The sequence below is a fragment of the Phyllopteryx taeniolatus genome, chromosome 14 (assembly GCF_024500385.1).
Source record: "Phyllopteryx taeniolatus isolate TA_2022b chromosome 14, UOR_Ptae_1.2, whole genome shotgun sequence".
NCBI lineage: Eukaryota > Metazoa > Chordata > Actinopteri > Syngnathiformes > Syngnathidae > Phyllopteryx > Phyllopteryx taeniolatus.
In genome coordinates this window covers 9611936-9633029 of record NC_084515.1, presented here as the reverse complement: position 1 = coordinate 9633029, position 21094 = coordinate 9611936, and the positions used below count along the sequence as shown (strand labels likewise).

The window sequence follows — 21094 nt, the reverse complement described above, 5'->3', positions numbered from 1 at the left end:
ACTGTAGTAGTCTCACCACGCTGCACTATTTGCATATCTTTTGTTGACCAATACTGGCCACTCATGCCAGAGTAGCATCTGCTCCATTTGCACACTGACTGAGGAGTATCTGCAACATTTGCACAATCAACATTGTCCCAGATTATCGCACTACTCGCTTGAAGTCTCGGCGCCCTTTGCACAATGGTCATTGCACCGGACTATTGCAATATTAGTCATTCAAACTGCTCTAAGTGCTAGAGGACTCTGCATCTTTTTGCAAAATTGTCAAAAAAAATAATAATAATCATAATAATATACCGGCATTACCAGATAACTAGCAACCCTTTATTGCTCAGTGACTGTTTTTCTTAATGTCAATGGACAAACAACCATTCACACCTGTGGGCATGCATGTTGGATTCGAACCCCGAACTTCAGGAACTGACGTGCTCACCACTATTTCACCGTGCTGCCACCAGTGTATTTATTCACTAGAAACTCACAGGAGTGCCTTGAAGTACAGCTGGAATGGCCACTTGCATGAATGGCATGCGTTCAGTGCATCCTATTGGCCACAAGGGTGCAGTGTGGCAGCTAAAATCTAATTTCACGTTCCCTGCCAGGTCCCATAGTAGTTCAATTTATACTAATATTAATAGTCCAAACTTGACCTTCAACCTGATTCTTTAGTACTGTGAAACTAAATCAATATATTTTAGATCAGATTAACCTTCCACAAAAGGTCGATCACACACTGCATCGGTGTACAGCTCTGAATAGCATCACGTAGCCTTTAATGGCAGTATCTGTTTTCACAGATGAGACAAGGTGAAAGTGTTTGAGTGAGTCTCCGTGAGTCAGGCGTTGTGGGCGTCATCAGTTTGTCGCCAAGTGCGAGTCAACTTAAACCAAATTAATGTAGCTCTGCGCGGCCGCCGTAATTGTTTGATATATTCGATCTGTGTTCATTAGCCCAGAGTAGCATCGAGTTCAATGGCGGCTGACTGGTAGCGATGGCAAGTAATGGCCTACAGATGAGCCACACTCGTTATTGGAGACTCGGCTCGGCCTGTGGGGTGATTACAAATAGATGGCTAGAATAGTACTAACATCAAACACCTCTCGGGTGCATGGATTCTCGGTGTGTGATTACCACTAAGTCGTTCTTTGTTGCTATGATAAGTGAATCATTATTAGTCATCGATCCCACTCACCTCATAGCGCTCCCTTTTGCTCCCCAGGGTTGGCTGAGTTTGCTTAGTGAGCATACCAAGACATGATGGAACTTGAGCTCCACTGACGAGACAAATGACTTGTTGAAGTGGCATAATAATCTGGTTTTAATATCACAAACAAGGAGTCAAAAAAACATGTACCTGTCGATGTTGAGGCCAAACATTCATGAACTGCATATATATTACTTAAACAAGCTATAATTACCTACACATTTAAGTCGAATTTATAATTGTTGAATATGTAATCAAAAGACTGCATTGCCTTCACTATTCAAACAAGAGGAGCAGAAATACATACAATAGAATATAATAGTAATTTCTGCGATAACTGAAATTGTCGCAGCAGCAAAGTAATTTAACATGATGTGATTGCCTCGTAATTGTGTTTATGCTGATGCAGAGACACACTTGTTTATTGTTAACTCTAGTTTAGCTTTTTTTAGATTTTACGTGCTGCGTTTACTGCTAAAAATTATATCTATTTGATATTGAGCCGGAAAGCATGGTGGGGTAATGGTTAGCTTTTGCCCTCCCTTGTGGAGTTTGCATATCCTCCCCGTGCTTTCGTGGGTTTTCGCCGGGTAGTCTGGCTTCGCCCCACATTCCCAAAACATACATGTTTGTTTAACTTGGGGGGGAAAACTCCTCAATTGTCCATAGGTGTGAATTTGAATATATATATATATATATATATATATATTCAAACTGGGGTGGCACGGTGATCGACTGGTTAGAGCGTCAGCCTCACAGTTCTGAGGACCCGGGTTCAATCCCCGGCCCCGCCTGTGTGGAGTTTGCATGTTCTCCCCGTGCCTGCGTGGGTTTTCCTCCCGCATCCCAAAAACATGCATTAATTGGAGACTCTAAATTGCCCGTAGGCATGACTGTGAGTGCGAATGGTTGTTTGTTTCTATGTGCCCTGCGATTGGCTGGCAACCAGTTCAGGGTGTACCCCGCCTCCTGCCCGATGACAGCTGGGATAGGCTCCAGCACGCCCGCGACCCTAGTGAGGAGAAGCGGCTCAGAAAATGGATGGATGGATGGATATAAGGAATGTAGAGTGTTATTGTGTACATTGTAACAATGTTGTTTACATCAGTGCTCCTCTAGCAGTGCCATTAACGAGTATTTGTGGGTGATATAAACATGCTACCGCAACGTAGTAGCGTGGCTACAGTAGTTGTTCATACAATGTTAGTGTCTCGTCTGAGGTGTAGGACGTCCAAAGTCACTCTTATAAATCCTCATATTCTCTCGGAGTGAATCATACACACTGGTATTGAACCCAGCTCACAAGTGACCAGCAAACATAATATTCAGCTCTTTTGCATCATCCCTACGCTCCACTCTCCAGGCATGACCAAACAACCCACGCTTAATCCAACTGCTACATTTGTGAATGTAATCGGCAAGGGACTGTTGTTGTGTTAGAATAGCCGTCTCGGACGCTTCATTAGTGTCAATCAATAGGACCTCCAACCATGCTGTACTGTAGCCATAACCGCACACTGGTCTCAGTAAAATGGCCTCTTCAAAACTGGAGACATCAACATTGCCGTGTGTAATTACACCCCAGCCACACGCCCATAAACTGTCATATATCTTTGGTCAGAGTCAAGCCGCTCATATGCAGGTGTCTTGCCTCAGGTGATGTCAATGACAAATTTTTTTTTTTTTTAATTGAAGCTTCACTGATGTTAAGCTCCTGGACATGTCTGATCTTGGTAACATGACATAATACTTCAGTTAGTGTAACAAGAGCCAAAAAGAAAACTTTGGTCAGCTTCTTTAATCATTTCTGATCACTAAAAGGCCGAACTCAAGGTCAGGGACAGGTAGGAAAGCCAAAATTCCCAAACTGCTATGCGTTTTTTTCACCTGAGATACAGAATATTTAGTGCAGTAAACATATGCAAGTATTCCTCTACACAGGTCATCAAGGCCACTGGGACTTCTGCACAAGCTCAGTTCAAGCCATAAAACTAATATCCAGTGGAAATGTTTGACATTAACCATTGATGAACCCAAAGATAAATAATCATCAAGGCAAAATAAGTTTAAATAGTTCCACATCAGCTCACGGTTAGTCATGCAGGCGCCTCCCTTCCAAAAATAAAAAAATCATACCCGTGGCCGTCAGTACGAAATAATTTCCAGCTGACTTCAAAAACAGAATATTTGAGAGCGCGGGCTTCAGCGGCTGACAGAGTTGTTGATCACGTTCTCAGTTGCCCACAGAAACTCGGTGCCTGTGTTGCTCTACGGTTCTGACCCTGCTCAACTCTGCCGTCCTGTCTGACTCATCTCTCAATATAACAGCTTTGCCAGGGCTGCGGAGGACCGTGACAGAGGGGCCGCCGCTAGGCTGCCAGCCAGCTCCACAAAAATCACACGACTCCCTCAACTCGGCTCCTAAAGCGAGGAACAGAGAGAATATTGGAAGACTTATTCCAACTGAGTCTACATGGTATTTCCAAGTATCCATTAGGTCTGTGTTGCACGTGGGTGTGCGGCCGGACATATATGGACATTTCGAAATTCCTTCGCTAACAGCTAAAATTCCCTGCAAGTAGGAAAAACTGAAGCAAAAACATAATTATTCATTATCAAAATAATACAAGAAAAGGAAAAAAAAAAAAGCCAAAAGGAGCAATTATTAAAATCCTATTCCAATATTAAAATATTAAATGACATTTTCATTGTAGAAAAACATAAAAAGTTTTCATTGTAGAATAACATAGTGTGAATGCTTTCACACAAAACTGGAAAATGTCACTGTAGGGCAACTAACATTTTAAAACTGAGAGCTAGTAATTGATGCAAAGGGCAACCAGTTTGATACACGCTTCTGAAAACAAACTATTATTGTATCTATTAATAATTAATTATATTCATCTATGTGACGACACTGATCATGTTAATGATTTCTCACAATTATCAGCAATGATTTAACAAGGTAGGAAACAGATGAATTTTAATATACAGCACATTTTTGTTAGGGTTTACTATTTCTACAGTATTGCTAGGAATTCATAATGTTTTCTCCCTGGTGAGATAATTTTAGAACAGGCCCACTGGCAAACCATGTGGTCTTTGGGGGAGACCCGGTGCTCGCGGGCACCATGTTGGTGACCCCTGGTGGTTTGCGCATCATATCACAGTGACACTAAACAGCAGTGTCTTGAGATATGAGTTGAATTAAATCAAAATACTCATCTTAAATCATGTTTGCTTCTTGAAATGAATGAAAATGCCATTTATCCATTGATGCTATTTATCAGCCTATCTATGGCATTTTGTGGAACGTTTATTAGCATTAAGCTAAAGTGTTTGAGTTTTGTGTGATCATCCCCACTAGTTTCCTACCAAATTTTCCTGTTGGATTTAGCAACCCTACTCAAATTGTGCTTTCAACCACACGCATATTTGCATGCAAGCAAATCCAGATGATGTCTGGGGGGATTTTATTGTGGTTGTGGACCACCATGCATTTAGAAAAAAGTAGGCTATTGGGCAGGCCTGAGTAAAGTCTGACCTGCTACATTCTTTTATGTCATTAAATGCAGTAATTGTTTAAATAATTTATTGTAAATAATAAAATAAAACATTGGTCAAATAAACAATTTTTACCATCATTTAACATTTTAAAATGAATCATTATTAAATAATTTGTTTGGTATTAATAATAAAATAAAAATATTTTAAAATAAACACATTTACATGCATATAGATTTATTGTGTTTGTATATATTTTAATAAATAATTGGCTAATTAGGGTTTGATTTATTATTAATAATACCATTTACAAATGAGTATGAATATTATTATTTTTTAACCTCATCTGTGAATGGCCTGGCCTATCTTGTCTGTTTTAAAAATCAAACATGGCCCTTGAGCACAAAAGTTTATCCACCCCTGATTTAAAATAAGCGCAACATTGCCATTTTCTCCTTATCCATTCCATCATTTTTGTTTTCTTATTGAGGCCAATTGAAATGTTACAAGCATCTGTACGCAGACAAATGATAAATGGTAAATAATGTCACGTAAAGTTCATTAAAAAAGTTTGCTGCAATTTGAATCAACTCAAAAAATAGCCTCATCCAACCAAATAGAATAAATGTAACTTCAGCAGATACTATTGTGTCCTCACTGACACTGTAGCAGCTAGAAAATGACATGTTTACACGGTTACTGGCTGGCACACAAAAGAAAGCACCCAGCCAGAGGTGGTGTGAAGAGACACTAAATACACTAAATAATAGGTGCGAGTGCGTGGGTGAGAGAGATGTATGGCAAAGACAGAAAAATGTACTGTTTGGGCCTGCCTGCCCTGCAAATGACCTCTTGCAATGTTCTGGCTGTTTCTTACACGCTTTATGATGTTTGTATTCCCATGCTAATTAAATTGCCTTAAGGCTGCAAGACAGTGCATGTAGCTATAAGTTTCTGGAACAGCAAAATATTTTACCGCTGCTTAAATATGTATGTGGCTTGTTTATCATAAGTTAACAATGCTCGGAAGGTTGGAGGGTCTTAGTGTTTTATGCATATAAAATACTGTAAAAGTATCAATTCCGGCATTGTGTAACTTATGAGTGTGTTTGTATGCTTTTGTTTACAGTACTAGGGATACAGTTCACACACACACACACACACGAATCATGCTGATTAAATGTTTGCTAAGTGACTTTTTGAACAATTGACAGTTCATGTGTTGAATGTTAGCCCACGAAAAGGCTCAAAAGATGTCAGTAGTGTGAGAACACTCTGGCCTTTCAGGACAAAACCTGTTCGGAATATTTCAAAGTCACTGCCCAAGCTTTGCTCGTAAAAGGTTAGCTGGCCGCAAACAACTCAGCTCGACCCTCTCCTCCGCTCGTGACGTCATGTCCTATTCTGTTTTTCGGTTTTAGGGCCTGAATGGAAACATGTTAAGTTACCAAGCACTAAAGTAATATGCATTCTTTTCACCCCTGTTAGTTGTTTAGTTTGTTAGTTAACAGGATTACGTCAATTACATTTTGGTGCACGATGTAACGCAAATGTGGATTGAGGAACCTTTTTTCCCTCATTGCTGTTTGTGCTCAATAGAACCATCAACACTCCTGGTCGCCAATGGCAGTGGTAGGGTTTCATTCAGTTTATGTCAATGCCAATTTCTCGTGGAACCGCTTGGACAAAGGAAGAATTAGTTATGACATGTTGATGATGAGCTCTGTGCTGTACTGGGTACAGTACTGCCTTTCTACTAATCTTATGCGACTCCTACTGATGCTACAAGCTCAAAATACTGCATGGAAATACAATTTGGGATTCAGTTTTTCACATCATAACTACTTCACTTATCTGTAAATAACCTTAAATGTTTACCATAGCCCACAGCGGGGGGGGTGAGTTGGAATCAATCGTATTAATCAAAATAAACAAGAACATTTCTCTCTACCTCAGCAGCACTTGTCCCTACTTCCTGATAGCACAAAGAAAATAAGGAGGGGATGGGGGTCAGACACAGCATACACTCACTCCATTGAAGTGAAGACATTAATTTCCTGATGTGTTTCAATCATCAGTCATTTTCAAAGAGAAACATGATTGTGCAATAGTTTAACTAGTATCAAAAGAGGTAGTGCTGTTAACCCCACAAAATATTCACACAGTATCCATTCATTGTCAAGCAATCATAATCATGTATTGAAACTCGAGCGTAATTGTCCATAGAATCCACTTGAGAAATGCAATAATCACAGGGTCATTGCAGACTGAATAACATCACTTTGATTTCCTGTATTGTATCAAAGGTGGTCAATATATGTTTTGTAATGTGCATTGTTAATAATAATACAGTACTACAAAAAAAAATCACTCCTCGTGGCACTTGTGTGTACTGTATAATTAGCCCTCTCAGCCTTTGAAAAGTGAGCCATATCATTCATCAAGGCCTCTTTTATTTTAACATTGATACTCTAATAAGTATTTATATTGAATGCAGTTCATTTTGGCCATTAGTCACATTATACAGAAGCCTTTCGCTCTAATAGAAAGTCATTATGCATGGTCGAGGCTAATTAGGTAAGAAATCACCTCTGTTGTTTTCAGCGGAAGCTGTTTGTCCAAATGTTGTAACTCTGAGACAAGATAGTTTTATGATCGATGTCAGTAACAGGAAGACGTGATATAGAGACGACTTGAACAAATACAGACAGCATTGTTTATGATTAAATCCCTTGTGAATAGTGTGGGTTTATAAAGCCTTTCAGGCAAAGCTCAGTGATTAGTCAGGAGTGAAGCCCAGATAGAAGGCATTCTATTAGTTCACCTGAGGCATCTGGAGACCCCTTCCGTTGGTATGGTTTGCCTTCTTTACATCCCCCTTCGCATATTTACTCATTCTTGAAGCCGTTCATTTTCACGCAGCGTGGCTTTGTTCTCCGCATATCGACAGGAATGCTGATTCGCCTCGGGTGGGTTTCAACACAGTTCAGTGCCGAGGTCAACACAAAGGGGGCGGTGGGGGTGTCCTGACTGCTCCGGGCATGGGAAGACAAGAGGAGTTAGCGCTAGCCGTTGCCAAAAGCGCGTCAGTTGGGGATTCACCATGTGGTGGGTCACGTCTAGGGTTCAATTTATGCAGGCGCTATTGGGAGCTTATCAATGAACAGCATGGATAATTGTAATCAAAAATATATTCTATTGTCACATGAAAAACAGATGCGGCAACAGTACTGACACTGTGCTTAAAGTCCATGGAAAGTGTGGGAAAAAATGTCTTCCAAATTTGACACACCCCAGAGACAAGTGCCTGTTACCAATATTGCCAAATTGGAATGATTAAAAAAAAATTGCCAAGTATATAAATGAATTGATGAAAAATCTAATTGTCGTCTCAAACGCTGTGAGCATGTCAGCTGAATGTGTGAAATCACGCCATGCTGAAAAATGGATGCTACTTCATCTAGCAATTTTCTTATGCTTACACATCCCCTACATGTTTGAGCCGCGGAAATATATCCATGGAAATCCGGCATTAGCCACCAGCTAGGTCATGAGCTAACATACATAACATAGATCGAGTAATATAACTAAGTAACTCGCAATTGCGCCAGATAACCACTGATGCGAACGAAGGCACTCAAGTTGTTACATTTTGACAAAGCACAACCCCAATTCCAACGAATTTGTGACGTTGTGTTAAGCATAGATAAAAACAATACAATGATTTGCAAATCATGTTCAACATGTTTAATTTAATACATTACAAATACAAGATATTTAATGTTCAAACTGTTAGACTTGATTGTTTTTAGCAAATAATCATTAACAGAATTTTATGGCTGCAACACGTTCCAAAAAAGCTAGGACAGATGGCAAAAAAGACTGAGAAAGTTGAGGAATGCTCATAAAACACCTGTTTGGAACATCCCGCAGGTGAACCGGCTAATTGGGAACAGGTGGGTGCCATGATTGGGTATAAAAGGAGCTTCCCTGAATTGTTCAGTCATTCACAAGCAAAGATGGGGCGAGGTTCACCTCTTTGTGAACAAGTGGGTGAGAAAATAGTTGAACAGTTTAAGGACAATGTTCCTCAACGTACAATTGCAAGGAATTTAGGGATTTCATCATCTATGGTCCATAGTATCATCAAAGGTTTCAGAGAATCTGGAGGAATCACTGCATGTAAGTGGTGAGTCCGAAAACCAACATTGAATGCCCCTGACCTTCAATCCCTCAGGCGGCACTGCATCAAAAACCGATATCAATGTGTTAAGGATATCACAACATGAGCTCAGGAACACCTCAGAAAACCAATGTAAGTAAATACAGTTACAGCTTGAAACTCTACTATGCAAAGCAAAAGCCATTCATCAACAACACCCAGAAACGCCGCCAGCTTCTATGGGCCTGAGCTCATCTAAGATGGACTGATGAAAAGTGGAAAAGTGTTCTGTGTTCCGACGAGTCCACATTTCAAATTGTTTTTTGGAAATTGTGGACGTGTGTGTCCTCCGGGCCAAAGAGGAAAAGAACCATCCAGACTCTTTTGAACCCAAAGTTCAAGAGCCAGCATCTGTGATGGTATAGGGCTGTGTTAGTGCCAATGGCATGGTAACTTACACATCTGTGAAGGCACAGATGTTTTGGAGAAACATGCTGCCATCCAAGCAACGTTTTTGTCATGGACGCCCCTGTTTATTTCAGCAAGACAATGCCAAACCACATTCTGCACGTGTTACAACAGCGTGGCTTCGTAGTAAAAGAACTAAACCTGTCTCCCATTGAAAATGTGTGGCGCATTATGAAGCGTAAAATATGACAAGGAGACCCCGGACTGTTGAACAGCTGAAGCTGTACATCAAGCAAGAATGGGAAAGAATTCCACCTACAAAGCTTCAACAATTAGTGTCCTCAGTTACCAAACGTTTATTTAATGTTGTTAAAAGAAAAGGTGAAACATGACCCTGTCCCAGCTTTTTAGGAAAATGTTGCAGCCATAAAATTCTAAGTTAATGATTATTTGGTAAAAACAATAAAGTTTATCAGTTTGAACATTAAATATCTTGTCTTTGTAGTGTATTCAATTAAATATAGGTTGAACATGATTTGCAAATCATTGTATTCTGTTTTTATGTTTAACACAACATCACAACTTCATTGGAATTGAGGTTGTAAGTAGTAGAAAGTACACGTTTTCAAATGTAAAAAGCCATCAGCAAAATAATATGTATATACATGAAAGATCTACTCTAGTACAGTAACAAAGAGGGATGGGGGAGTACCGACGCCACTACGGTGGTTTGACACATCAGCAAATCATCATGTGGCATCAGAAAGAAAGAAAAGTCTGTTCACAATTATCTGTCCTTGTGTTACTTGAAATTGTATGTATCAAAAAGTACTAGCGGTATCGGTATTCTGTATCGGTGAGTACTCAAGAGTGAATAAACGTATTTGTATCGGTCTGAAAAAAAAGTGGAATTGAACATCCTTAGTAACAAAGTATTTGCCTGTTAATATTCTAATTAGGCGGCACCGTGGACGACTGGTTAGAGCGTCAGCCTCACAGTTCTGAGGACCCTGGTTCAATCCCCGGCCCCGCCTGTGTGGAGTTTGCATGTTCTCCCCGTGCCTGCGTGGGTTTTCTCCGGGCACTCCGGTTTCCTCCCACATCCCAAAAACATGCATTCATTGGAGACTCTAAATTGCCCGTAGGTGTGACTGTAAGTGCGAATGGTTGTTTGTTTGTATGTGCCCTGCGATTGGCTGGCAACCAGTTCAGGGTGTACCCCTCCTCCTGCCCGATGACAGCTGGAATAGGCTCCAGCACGCCCGCGACGCTAGTGAGGAGAAGCAGCTCAGAAAATGGATGGATGGATGGAATATTCTAATTAATCCAGGTCATTTCATTCTCAGGGCACTCAATGGATCGCAACTGGACTGTTGTGGTTGTCTTAGAAGACCTTTCGCCTCTCATCGGAGCAGGCTTCATGCAGATAGGCTAGGACAGCCCAGCCTGAGTTTTGGTGTGGAAACTTAAAGGATTTTTATTTTTCTAAATTAGAGGCACACCCCAAACCATGAATGGTATCACTCATTTGGAATGCAAAACAACAGTTCTTAAGATGCATTCTCGGGCTCTTTTAGGTGGATCGTCCTCATTAATATTTAGTTGTCACATTGGTGGTAGAACCACCTGAAGGCCAAAAGTGGCAGTGTTGTTTGTCTGTTATTTGTTAGAGGCTAAATTATTGAGTCTTTCTGGAAGGGATGAAAGGATGGCATTGTAATTGGCAGACAGGTGGTATCGTAAGCCTCCTCCTTTGTTTAGGGTTTCTCCAGCTTAACACAGATGGCCTCTCACACGCTTTCAAACCATACGACCGTACTTATCGTTTTTCATCTGATTGTTTAACAGTATATTTGACCTACATGTGCTTTTCATACAAATACTTACTGTATATATGACTTTGTTACTGTGTTAGCATAGGTTATTGACGGCGTGTTCCGACTCGCGTAGCAATTTGGGTTACGTCTCCGCCGTCATTAACCAATGTGCCCTAATCAAAAAGGGTCTCCTGTGTTTGTATAAATGTATGTCCTCCTGCCTCAGACTGTTTAGGTTAAGTGTGTGTGATTGAACAAACAGATGGTGACAGTGTTAAATAATCACACTGAAATGATTCCATCAAGCTTCAGAAACAAAAATAAAATAAAATTAGCACCCGTATACTTGCTTTCTTTGTATTCACAACTGACTACAGTACATGCAATAAATGGCAGTCTTTGCTAGTTATAGTGTCTGTGTCACTGAAAGCAAGAGAACAGTATCACTTTTTCTGACCGCTGTCCAAAGACCCCTAAAAAAGTCTTCTTGAGTATTTGCACTCAATGTTTGTTGAATTTGAAAATGTGAAACCCAAAGATTAGAAACTGTGCTCATCCATCATTCTCATGCTATAATTTGCTTTATTCTTCACTTTAGTACTCCAGCTATAAACTATTCTAAAACCGTGCATTAATGCCACTGCCAGAACATCGGGCGTGAAGCCATTTGCAGCATTAATTGTCTGTCTCTACGGCATTCAGCTTTGACATGTTCCTTTGTGTGGTTTGTCATGTCCTCTATGTAATACTGAACATGCCCTGAAATGAAAAGTAGCAGGCCTAATTCCATGCCCTAACTCACCCGAGCACATCCCTTTCATTAGCATCCCATTTGATGAGCTCATTTCCACGCCAACAACCATTATCCCGAGCCAAGTCGAGACCCGGACACATACACACAAGCAAACTCATTAACACACAACACGTCACTTTTACACCACCGCTGTTTAAGAAGCTGTTTGATTCTCCATGAATAATTTATTTCAAAGAGTGATAAGCCCAAACTAGGTGTCAGAATCTTCCACCACCTCACAACTGGATTATAATTCAGAGGGCTACAGTTGCATTTTATTACAGAATATCTACGCGTCGCAATGCATTTTGATTCCCTATAATTTCTTTATACTTAACTGTGTAAATCCTTTTTAATAAAAGATAGGGGGTCTTCATTTTACAGCAGAGTTCCATTCCAATGTCAGTGATGTAACCTGCATCTGTACGTAAGTCGTAACCACCCTATGTTAACACAGTAGTAAAGTTAGAATTCATTATTGACTAATAAGTATTTGTATGGCTTTTCAACAATCAAATGAAAAACAATTAAGTACAGTAATCCTCCACTATTTGCGGGCTAGAGACCGAGCCCTATCGCGAATAGCAGAAAACAGTAATAAAGTAAAGTAATAGATGACCCCCCTGGGTTAAGAGTGACGGTCCGGGCTGACAATCGTAAATGTTAAACCTGTTCAATAATTACGATCGCCAATTATTATGTGGTCAACACTGATTTCGGTTGAGCCACGGGCGTTGCGATTGTGAGGTGAAACGGAACGATAGCCAATTAGGAAGCGAACTAAAGCTTGTGCTGTTTTCAGACTTCTCAAATGAAAGAGTGTCTGGTTTTGTTGAGTGTTTGTATAATCTGTCTCCCAATCATTCACCACAATAAATTTGACAAAGTGAACCGTTTGCAACAGCAATGTAGTTACCTGACAACCTGACAGCCTACCTTATCCTATTTCTTCTCCTACAACTACATTTTGTACTTGTATTTTCTGAATGCCATGTGGCACCATGCTGCCTCTTACAGTCCAATCATCTGGTTTGGTGAGGGAGAATCGCGGTTGTCCGTGGAGATATAGTTATGTGTGTGGTGCTCCTTGTGTACACCAATCACTATAAGAGCTTTGAGCACCCGCATGGATTTAATTTTTTTTTTCCCGTCCTGTTTATTTAAATGTCTGTCACATTTAAAAATCAGTTAAGATGTTCAAAATCAGTATGTGTATGCTAGAGAATAGATTATTTCTCCCACCAAATTAAGGTATTTAATTGTTGTCAAAACCAAGAGTCACATATGTGTGAGTGAGTGATAAGTGGATCCATTTTGCAAATAGACACAATTGAAGGAGGCTGTTGAAGGAGTGGGAAGAAATAAACTAAAGCGGAAGGTTTTTTTGTTGTTGCATTTTTATAGGCTCTCTTCAAAGCGCTTGTTCAGCAAAGACGGAGGAGCACAGACCTTATCAAGACATGGCTTAGATCACATGCCAGAGATTCTCAAGTTCAGCACTTTTATGATTGCCTGCCCTTATATTCACGTTGATACGCATACTGTACACACAAGCACACACATACCATCCTACACATAAACACGTCCAGAAAAATGCGCACACTTCTCATGCAATTGATAATCACTTTTCGATCACTTCCAGCCGCACTTCGCCTTCAGTTGCCTCTATTGATTTGATACTTGTCGTTCCTTTCCAGTGCTTTTAAATCCCTGAAGCATGAAAGATTAATATCATTGTATGAATCTCATATTCATTTATATAACAGTGCGGGACTAAAGTAAACAACCAATCTATGAATAAAATTGTAACCACAGCAAGGTTTAAATATAGATTGCAGAAACAAAAATATAAGATCACTGTTACAAGTGTCTAGCTGTGAAGTCTATGTTTAAGGTGTGAGTGACAATCCACCATCTCAGGAGGTAGTCATAAGAATAGCTTGGGTTAGGGCAGTTTCCCAACCTTTACTGGGCCAAGGCACTTATTAAACATAAAAAGGGTACTATAAAGTCAAATAATGATGATCTTGTCTCAATGCTCACAGATTGACTTACTCATTGTGAAATCTGGGCCTGTTTAGTTGGGCATAAAGCCTTTATTCTGCTGTATGAATGGCATTGGGCGAATACTAAGGTAATTTTACTGTCTGCCATTTATTAGAGGAGCATTTCATTGTTCTGCCTGTCACTATATGTTGCTGACATAGATTGATGAAGAAAGAGTATATATGGATGCAAAATACTATACTTAGTTGAAGAAGGGAATGAAACCGGCAATATTAAGCAGTGGAGTGTCAACGATACATGAAGAAATGATGTACTGCATAAACAGGCTATTTGAGAGCAGTGCCGGCTGTAAAATCTGACAGCAGCAGAAGGGAAAGAAACTACGGATATGTCATTATATCATTATCATGTCATATACACACAGGAGGTTTTTATTTAAAGTCAATTACCATTGTTTTATTTGAAAGAAATCACAAGTTAGATTCAGAAACAGTGATGCAACTCTCATTTTCCCCCCTCACAGTTACACAGGCACAGTGGTAGGAAACGGTCTGCACGCACAGAGACAGAATCCAGAGGTCAAAGTTCGCAGCGCTAACCCCTCACTCGCCGAAGTCAAGGAGAGGCTTGAAACCTTCAACCAGGTAAGATGATCAGTTTTTTTATTTCCCATTCATATGTATATTTTCTGCTTTTTAAAGAGCTCAACTGTCCTGAAGTGGGTCAAATGCTCAAATCTCAACAGAGGTGTCATATGAGACACAAGTCTTGAAGGAGACATTTATTTCATATTTGAAAACAGTTCCCAGGTGTCTTAGTGACATGCCTTTGGCATATAGTATTTTTGTCAATATACCCAAAGAATCTTGAATTTGCAGTCCTTTTGTGTCTCATGTAAGCAATGTATGCAATATGGTGAATACAGTGAATGCTTCATTTGTATCATTTCACACTTGATGGGTGAGCAGGCACTCAGGTGTCTCAACTATTTGTAAACACGCACTTTAAAACTCAATTTTGTGTATGTCCCCTGTAAAGGGTCTGTTCTGGAGACTGCATAGGAGTGGGTCAAATGCTATCACTCAACAAAATTCTTCATTCTTAATGGATGTTGCTTGTCTAATTAACAGTCTTCATAAACAAAACGCCAACATGTAATTTAAAGGAGAGACAGATTTAAGTTAAATAAAGGGGATTGAAGATGAAAGAGGGGCATTGACAAAAATGGAATGACTGTAGAAAGAAAGATGAGACGTGGGGATCAAGAGGTCACCATTGAGTGGCAGAGAGGCAGAGATGACACAGGCCGCTTCAAAGTGACTCTGTTTGTCATGTAGATGGGCTTTAGCCCTGAAAGGAACCAAGAAGAAAAGGGCCATTTCACACAGTCCCTAGAGGCCATTTGACGAGACCGACGGAACAGGATTCAGATTCCCTCTGAATGGCCTGGCCTTTTGTTGGCCCCCAAATGATATCCATAGATAGTACAGCAGGAATTTCTCTGTTTCTATATCTACATCCCTTAAGGCCTCTTTATACTCCCGCGCTTGCGCGGCCGACAACGCCCGCATTGCAACACGTGACCGGCGAATTGGCCCGCGCGGCCCCTCTGCGTAGCTTGACGCACACTCGACAAAAATAGTTGCTGCGCGTCGAACGCCGCGGAGATCATCTCTCGTGATTGGTCTGTTTTAGTCACATGCTGTGATGACGTATTCAGCGTGCCCTTTGGTTCTACATAACATCTACGCCACCGCCTTCTCGATCGATTTTGCAGCATAGTCATCGTATCAACTGGTCATCTAGGTCCATTTGTTCTACCAGACACTGTTCCACAGTCGCCATTGTTGTTTCTTTGTTGCTTGTTACTGAAAGGAAAGTAAAAACGGCTACCGGAAATGGCCAAAAAAAAGGCAGTGGAAACTCCACCCTGTGGTGTCCTAGCCAATGCCAGCCGTAGTGACACCCCCGACTTGGGGATGAACTCCAGTACATTTTTGTACATAAAGGCAAACTACGCGCGGGACAGCCGCAGTGATGTCAGCGCGGTCGCCGTCCGCGCGAGTATAAAGCCTTTAGGCTGTCTTCTGTTTCTAGTCTGTTTTATTGGCCTTCTCTAGTGCAGCACAACTATCTGCCTTCCTGTGTCAGATATGCCTCTCCTTTTATCTGTACTGCTGTTTTCCCCAATTACCTTTTCTAAAGACCCCCTAAAGTGAATTCAGAGAGTTGTTACTAAATAATTATAAATGTTTAAAGATAATTACTGAAAACTTGCAAAAGACTGACAACTATGTAGTAGTCAATTACGGAGGCTTAGCAATAAACTGTTTTTAACTATTTCAGCTTTCCAGTTTTGTTTTTTGGGGGGGGGGGGGGGGGGGGGGTAAAACGGGGCCCGGAGATGCACTTCGGCCCTGGCATGAGTCACCCCTCCACTCCTATATAAGAACTTGAGTGCCTTCGTTCGCATCAACGTTCATCTGGCGCAATTGCAACATGCAGTTAGCTAGTCCACCGTACCTACATCTCAAAAATACATCTTCCTTTCGGATAGTCTGCTGCCGCGGCCACTTTAGAATGCCTCATTGTCAGCCCTAAGTGCTCGCACGTCACAGACAGGAGGTTGAAGAGCAAGGGGATTATTTATTTTTTTCTTTTTTAAGTTCAAATTGACAGCCAGCGTGTGGATAGGGGTTTCACGCAGGCGTGGTTGCTTTAGAGTACCTTGTTGTCGTTCTGTGGAAAAGCAACACGTCTCATAAGGGCTCGACACTGCAGGTCAAGATCTCAAGATGCTTTCTGACCCGCCGCAACATCCCATTTTGCGAAGTGGCCGTCAAGTAGCCAGTCGTCACAGTTACCGTGCACAGTGTCCTGTTGACATTTACAGCCTTTAGGGGGACCACCTTGAATCTCAACCAGGTGGCTAAGCGCGACTGAGGTTTTGTGTTCATGCCAGATAAGAGCAACAAATCAGATTGTTATGCTGCATCAAGTGGCAGAGATACCACAGTGCCTCAGGAATATTTAAACATCCTCAAGTGCAGAACTACATATTTAGCATGTATGTTCAAGCCTTTATGATCCTCGACATGTACTGTACAGTCAAAGAATTTCCAGAAAGTCCCATGTGATCTCTGACATGAGACTGTTCAACAAACTTACAGTTAGTCCTCTCCACACGTTTCAGACAAATGACAATATTTAATATCAATTCATCAAAAAACACTTTAACTGTTAAATACAGGTTAGCAATTACCTTTGGGTCTGATGGCGTGCTTTAATCTACAAAGTGAATTTGGTTTTAATCAGGAGCGTTTATACATGGAGTATCAAGAGATGGCCATTCATGGGACATGAGTTCAAGTTTTTAATACATCATCAAACTGAACCGTAGTTTAGCTTGCAAGTTTGCAATCTTGCAGCTGCCTTTTTTAAATTATGTGCTTGCTCATGAACACATGGACAGTGCTATTCAAATATGTATTGAATATTAATGTTATACGGACAGGTTGGTTATATTACATAGATTGATGCAGGTTGATGATATGATATGCAGTAACTGCCAATATTTGCTAGCCCATGTTGGGTTAAAAAAAACGGGGAAAAAAGTAATTGAAAACTGAACAAATATAAACAGGTGGAATGGTGTAAAGTGTGTTTGGATATCATGTCTCCCTCACAGTTAAAGATTCTGGGTTTGAATCTCAACTCTGGACTTACTCAGTGGAGTTTTTATGTTTTCCACGTATTGGTGTGAGTTTTCCCCTGGTACTTGTTTTTTCTTCCACTTTCCAAAAACAATGTTAGGTTAATCCATCCATCCATCCATCCATCCATTTTCTGAGCCGCTTCTCCTCACTTGGGTCGCGGGCGTGCTGGAGCCTATCCCAGCTGTCATCGGGCAGGAGGCGGGGTACACCCTGAACTGGTTGCCAGCCAATCGCAGGGCACATACAAACAAACAACCATTCGCACTCACATTCACACCTGCGGGAAATTTAGAGTCTCCAATTAATGCATGTTTTTGGGATGTGGGAGGAAACCGGAGTGCCCGGAGAAAACCCACGCAGGCACGGGGAGAACATGCAAACTCCACACAGGTGGGGCCGGGGATTGAACCCGGGTCCTCAGAACTGTGAGGCTGACGCTCTAACCAGTCGTCCACCGTGCCGCCAATGTTAGGTTAATTGCTATTAAATTTGAGTGTCCTTTCTGGGATAGTCTTCAGCTCACCCATGATCCTGAACGGGATAAGTGGAGGAAAATGAATGGATAAAAATGGAGACAAAGATAAACATTGTTCCTCATTTTCAGTTTAGTTACAGTATTTGTTGATCGTACTCTCACATTCAGGAGATTTTATGTGGCTGACATATTGCCATTTTGTGCTGCCAACTTATTCAAACAAATCTCTAATCTGTTTTTTTTTTTTTTTTTTTTTTTTTTTCAAAATTTGATAACCTCCACCTTGAGGATTAGTGAGGGTAAGATGTATGTATATTTTTACCTAGCAGAGACTCAGCCAGTGCTCTGCGGCACTAAGAGGATTGTGCAAAAGTGTTGTAGCTGCTGTATCACACACCACGGCCCTGTCGTCTACCCGTGACATTCCCCCTTGTACAGCACTCGTCGCGTAGGCAGAAATGTGAGTTTGCATTCAGACAGGTGTGTAGCAACAGAATGTTTGGTTTGCAAGGTGGCTCTCACACACACAGCATGTATATCAGCTGCAACAACATCTCCATGTTAAGTCAAATATATAAAAGCTCATAATAACACATAGAACAAAACCTAATCTCTTGACCCACAGTAAAACGGGTCATTAGCAGAGTTATGGCCCTCCTCTGTCTATTTCCTCTGACTATTGTCTGCCTTGCTGCCTCCCTCTCGGTCTGGTAATATTGCTAATGTGAACAATAAATGTCTCAAAGTGGATTTTTGATTCCCGGCCATTAGTCCAGCTGTTTAGTATGGGAATTCCTTTACAATGGTCTGCTTGTTTCCACTGGATGTATTAAAACCAGATGATATGTTGGTTTGTCAATTGTAATTCACTCTGTGGAAGGGGGAAAAAAAGCCAGTCAAATCATTGTCGCACGTCTATTTTCTGCTCTCTCTGACACGCTCGCATGTTTCCACGAGCGTTAGAAATGGCGGAGAGCCGTTGCAGAAGGACAGTTGGACACTCTCCAGGATTATAAACCGGCCAATTGTGTATGATTGATGAGACTGACTGGTGTGTTGCCGTGTGCTTTGGCCAGCGGCCCGGCCAGGTTCCACATCCGAGTGTGTTTAAACACACAGACGCTGGCCGTCTCCTTCTCTGCGCTTCCCGTCAGCGCTTGGATCGGCTGTTGAGGGGACATGCCGTGTCCTCATGTAAGATAAGGAGGTTTGTTTAATTTGTTTCACCAGTAGCACATGGTTTGCGTGTGACTTTAGTGTGCTGTATGGCTATTATAGAATAATAATAATAATAATATTATAATAATGGCAGTTAGATTGCGTTTAGGTTTTGTTGTTCTAGTTTTTATTTTTTTCAGTCACAGAGCCTTCAGTGCTGCCTTTGTAACGCTCCCCCTACTAAAACCTGTGATCCTGCTTTACTGGACATATTCAAAATAAATAAATAAAAAAATTCTGTTCACCAAAGAATACATTTAGTAACATGAACACATGCATGCGCACACACACAAACACACACACGCGAACACACATTAATAAATTGATCATTTTCGTGTCTTTGGGTCCCTTAAAAGGCACTATATAATAGTAAGCTCTTATTATTAATGTTGTGGAGTCCCTCGTGAAGTCTCTCAGAATCTTTGTCTGTTTGTGTGTAACTTAAATTTTATAGTTTTTGTTAGGTAGGTATTTAGTTGTCAAGTGTTTTTATTTCAGTGAAATCTCGTTAGATCAGTGTGTAATTTGTTTGCGCTAGGGATGCACAATATCACTTTTAGTACAGATGCTACTTGATAATGCTATTACTTATTCCAATTCTGATTAAAATGTGATTTATTTAACCAAATATTGTTCAAAAACACCATTTTCTTGAACATAAGATTTCACTCAAATACAACACTTTTTAGAGTAAATACTTGTCATTACTATAATTTTAACATCCAACTGCATGTTTTAAATGTAGCCTGTAACACAAGGCATTTCAGTTATGTGTTACTGTATGTGAAGAATGTTATGTCTCGTGGATATAACCAAAAAGGAATATGGATGCCATGTTACCTTTGTGTGTTAAAGTGAGTAAAAAGAAATACAAGACTGCTTCTTGAGAATACCACAAGTTATAAACAGACTATAAACAGACAGTGACAGGAAAACTGAAACGTGCAGCATTGTGACAAAAGCGCGGCCACGGCGTGTGCAGTGGGCGTCGGGGTTCGAAACTTGGTACTTGCCGGACAGCGGAGAGCATAATTTGCAGTTGACTAAAAGTGTTGTCACCTTTTTTTTAACCTGACAGTATTCCCACACGACTGACATAGCTCCTACCCGGAAGGTATACTGTTTGTCAGACTGGTGAAGTGGTATCAGTGCGTAGTATGGTAGAGACATACAGTATCGGCCGGTGCATTCATAGTTTGCGCGAATGTTTAAGCCTTTAATCTACACATCGAAGAACATAATAGTCAAAGAAGATAAAGGGACGTTTATCCCTCATGTCAGCAAAGTAACATGATAGGGTTACATGCAACCATCAGAAACCCTCACACTCGCATAACACATCTCATCAATTGAAGCGATCTCTTTTTTGCCAGAGTTATGCCAAAGAAAACTTGCGTGTACATACCGGTACTTGCAACAGACAGTGCAAGGCGTGTGAAACATTACTTATGGGTGTGATTGACTTTGCGATGGTTACCAGAGTTCATAGCCAATAAACAGTCACAAACGGTTAAGAGCACAAGCCTGCACTGACTTGCAGTGCAAGGGTGTGGGACTCACTACCGTTATTTGAACATGCTCGAGGCATGACGCCAACCTCTTGAGAAATTACCTTATTTTTAAATACATGCTATTTCTGGTTTCTAAATTTGTCATCATCTCACTTGTTGTAAAAGAGAAAAGAAAACTAGGGATTTGTCCATGCAGGCCACTGGAGAGCTTTTACCACAATTTTATATAGAAATATATGTATAACTATTATGATGGAAAAGGTTTCATAAAGGCA

At 40.8% G+C, this 21094-nt stretch overlaps 1 protein-coding gene across 5 annotated transcripts in view; it reads left to right on the top strand.

Moving 5' to 3' along the window:
- The window catches only part of gpc5c (glypican 5c), a 147744-nt gene that overhangs the window by 73664 nt on the left and 52986 nt on the right, over nt 1-21094 (top strand). For all 5 annotated transcript variants that reach the window (XM_061798377.1, XM_061798379.1, XM_061798378.1 and 2 more), the window contains one exon: nt 14423-14543. In XM_061798377.1, coding sequence (XP_061654361.1) covers nt 14423-14543 — 121 coding nt within the window. The remainder of the gene's footprint in view (nt 1-14422; nt 14544-21094) is intronic.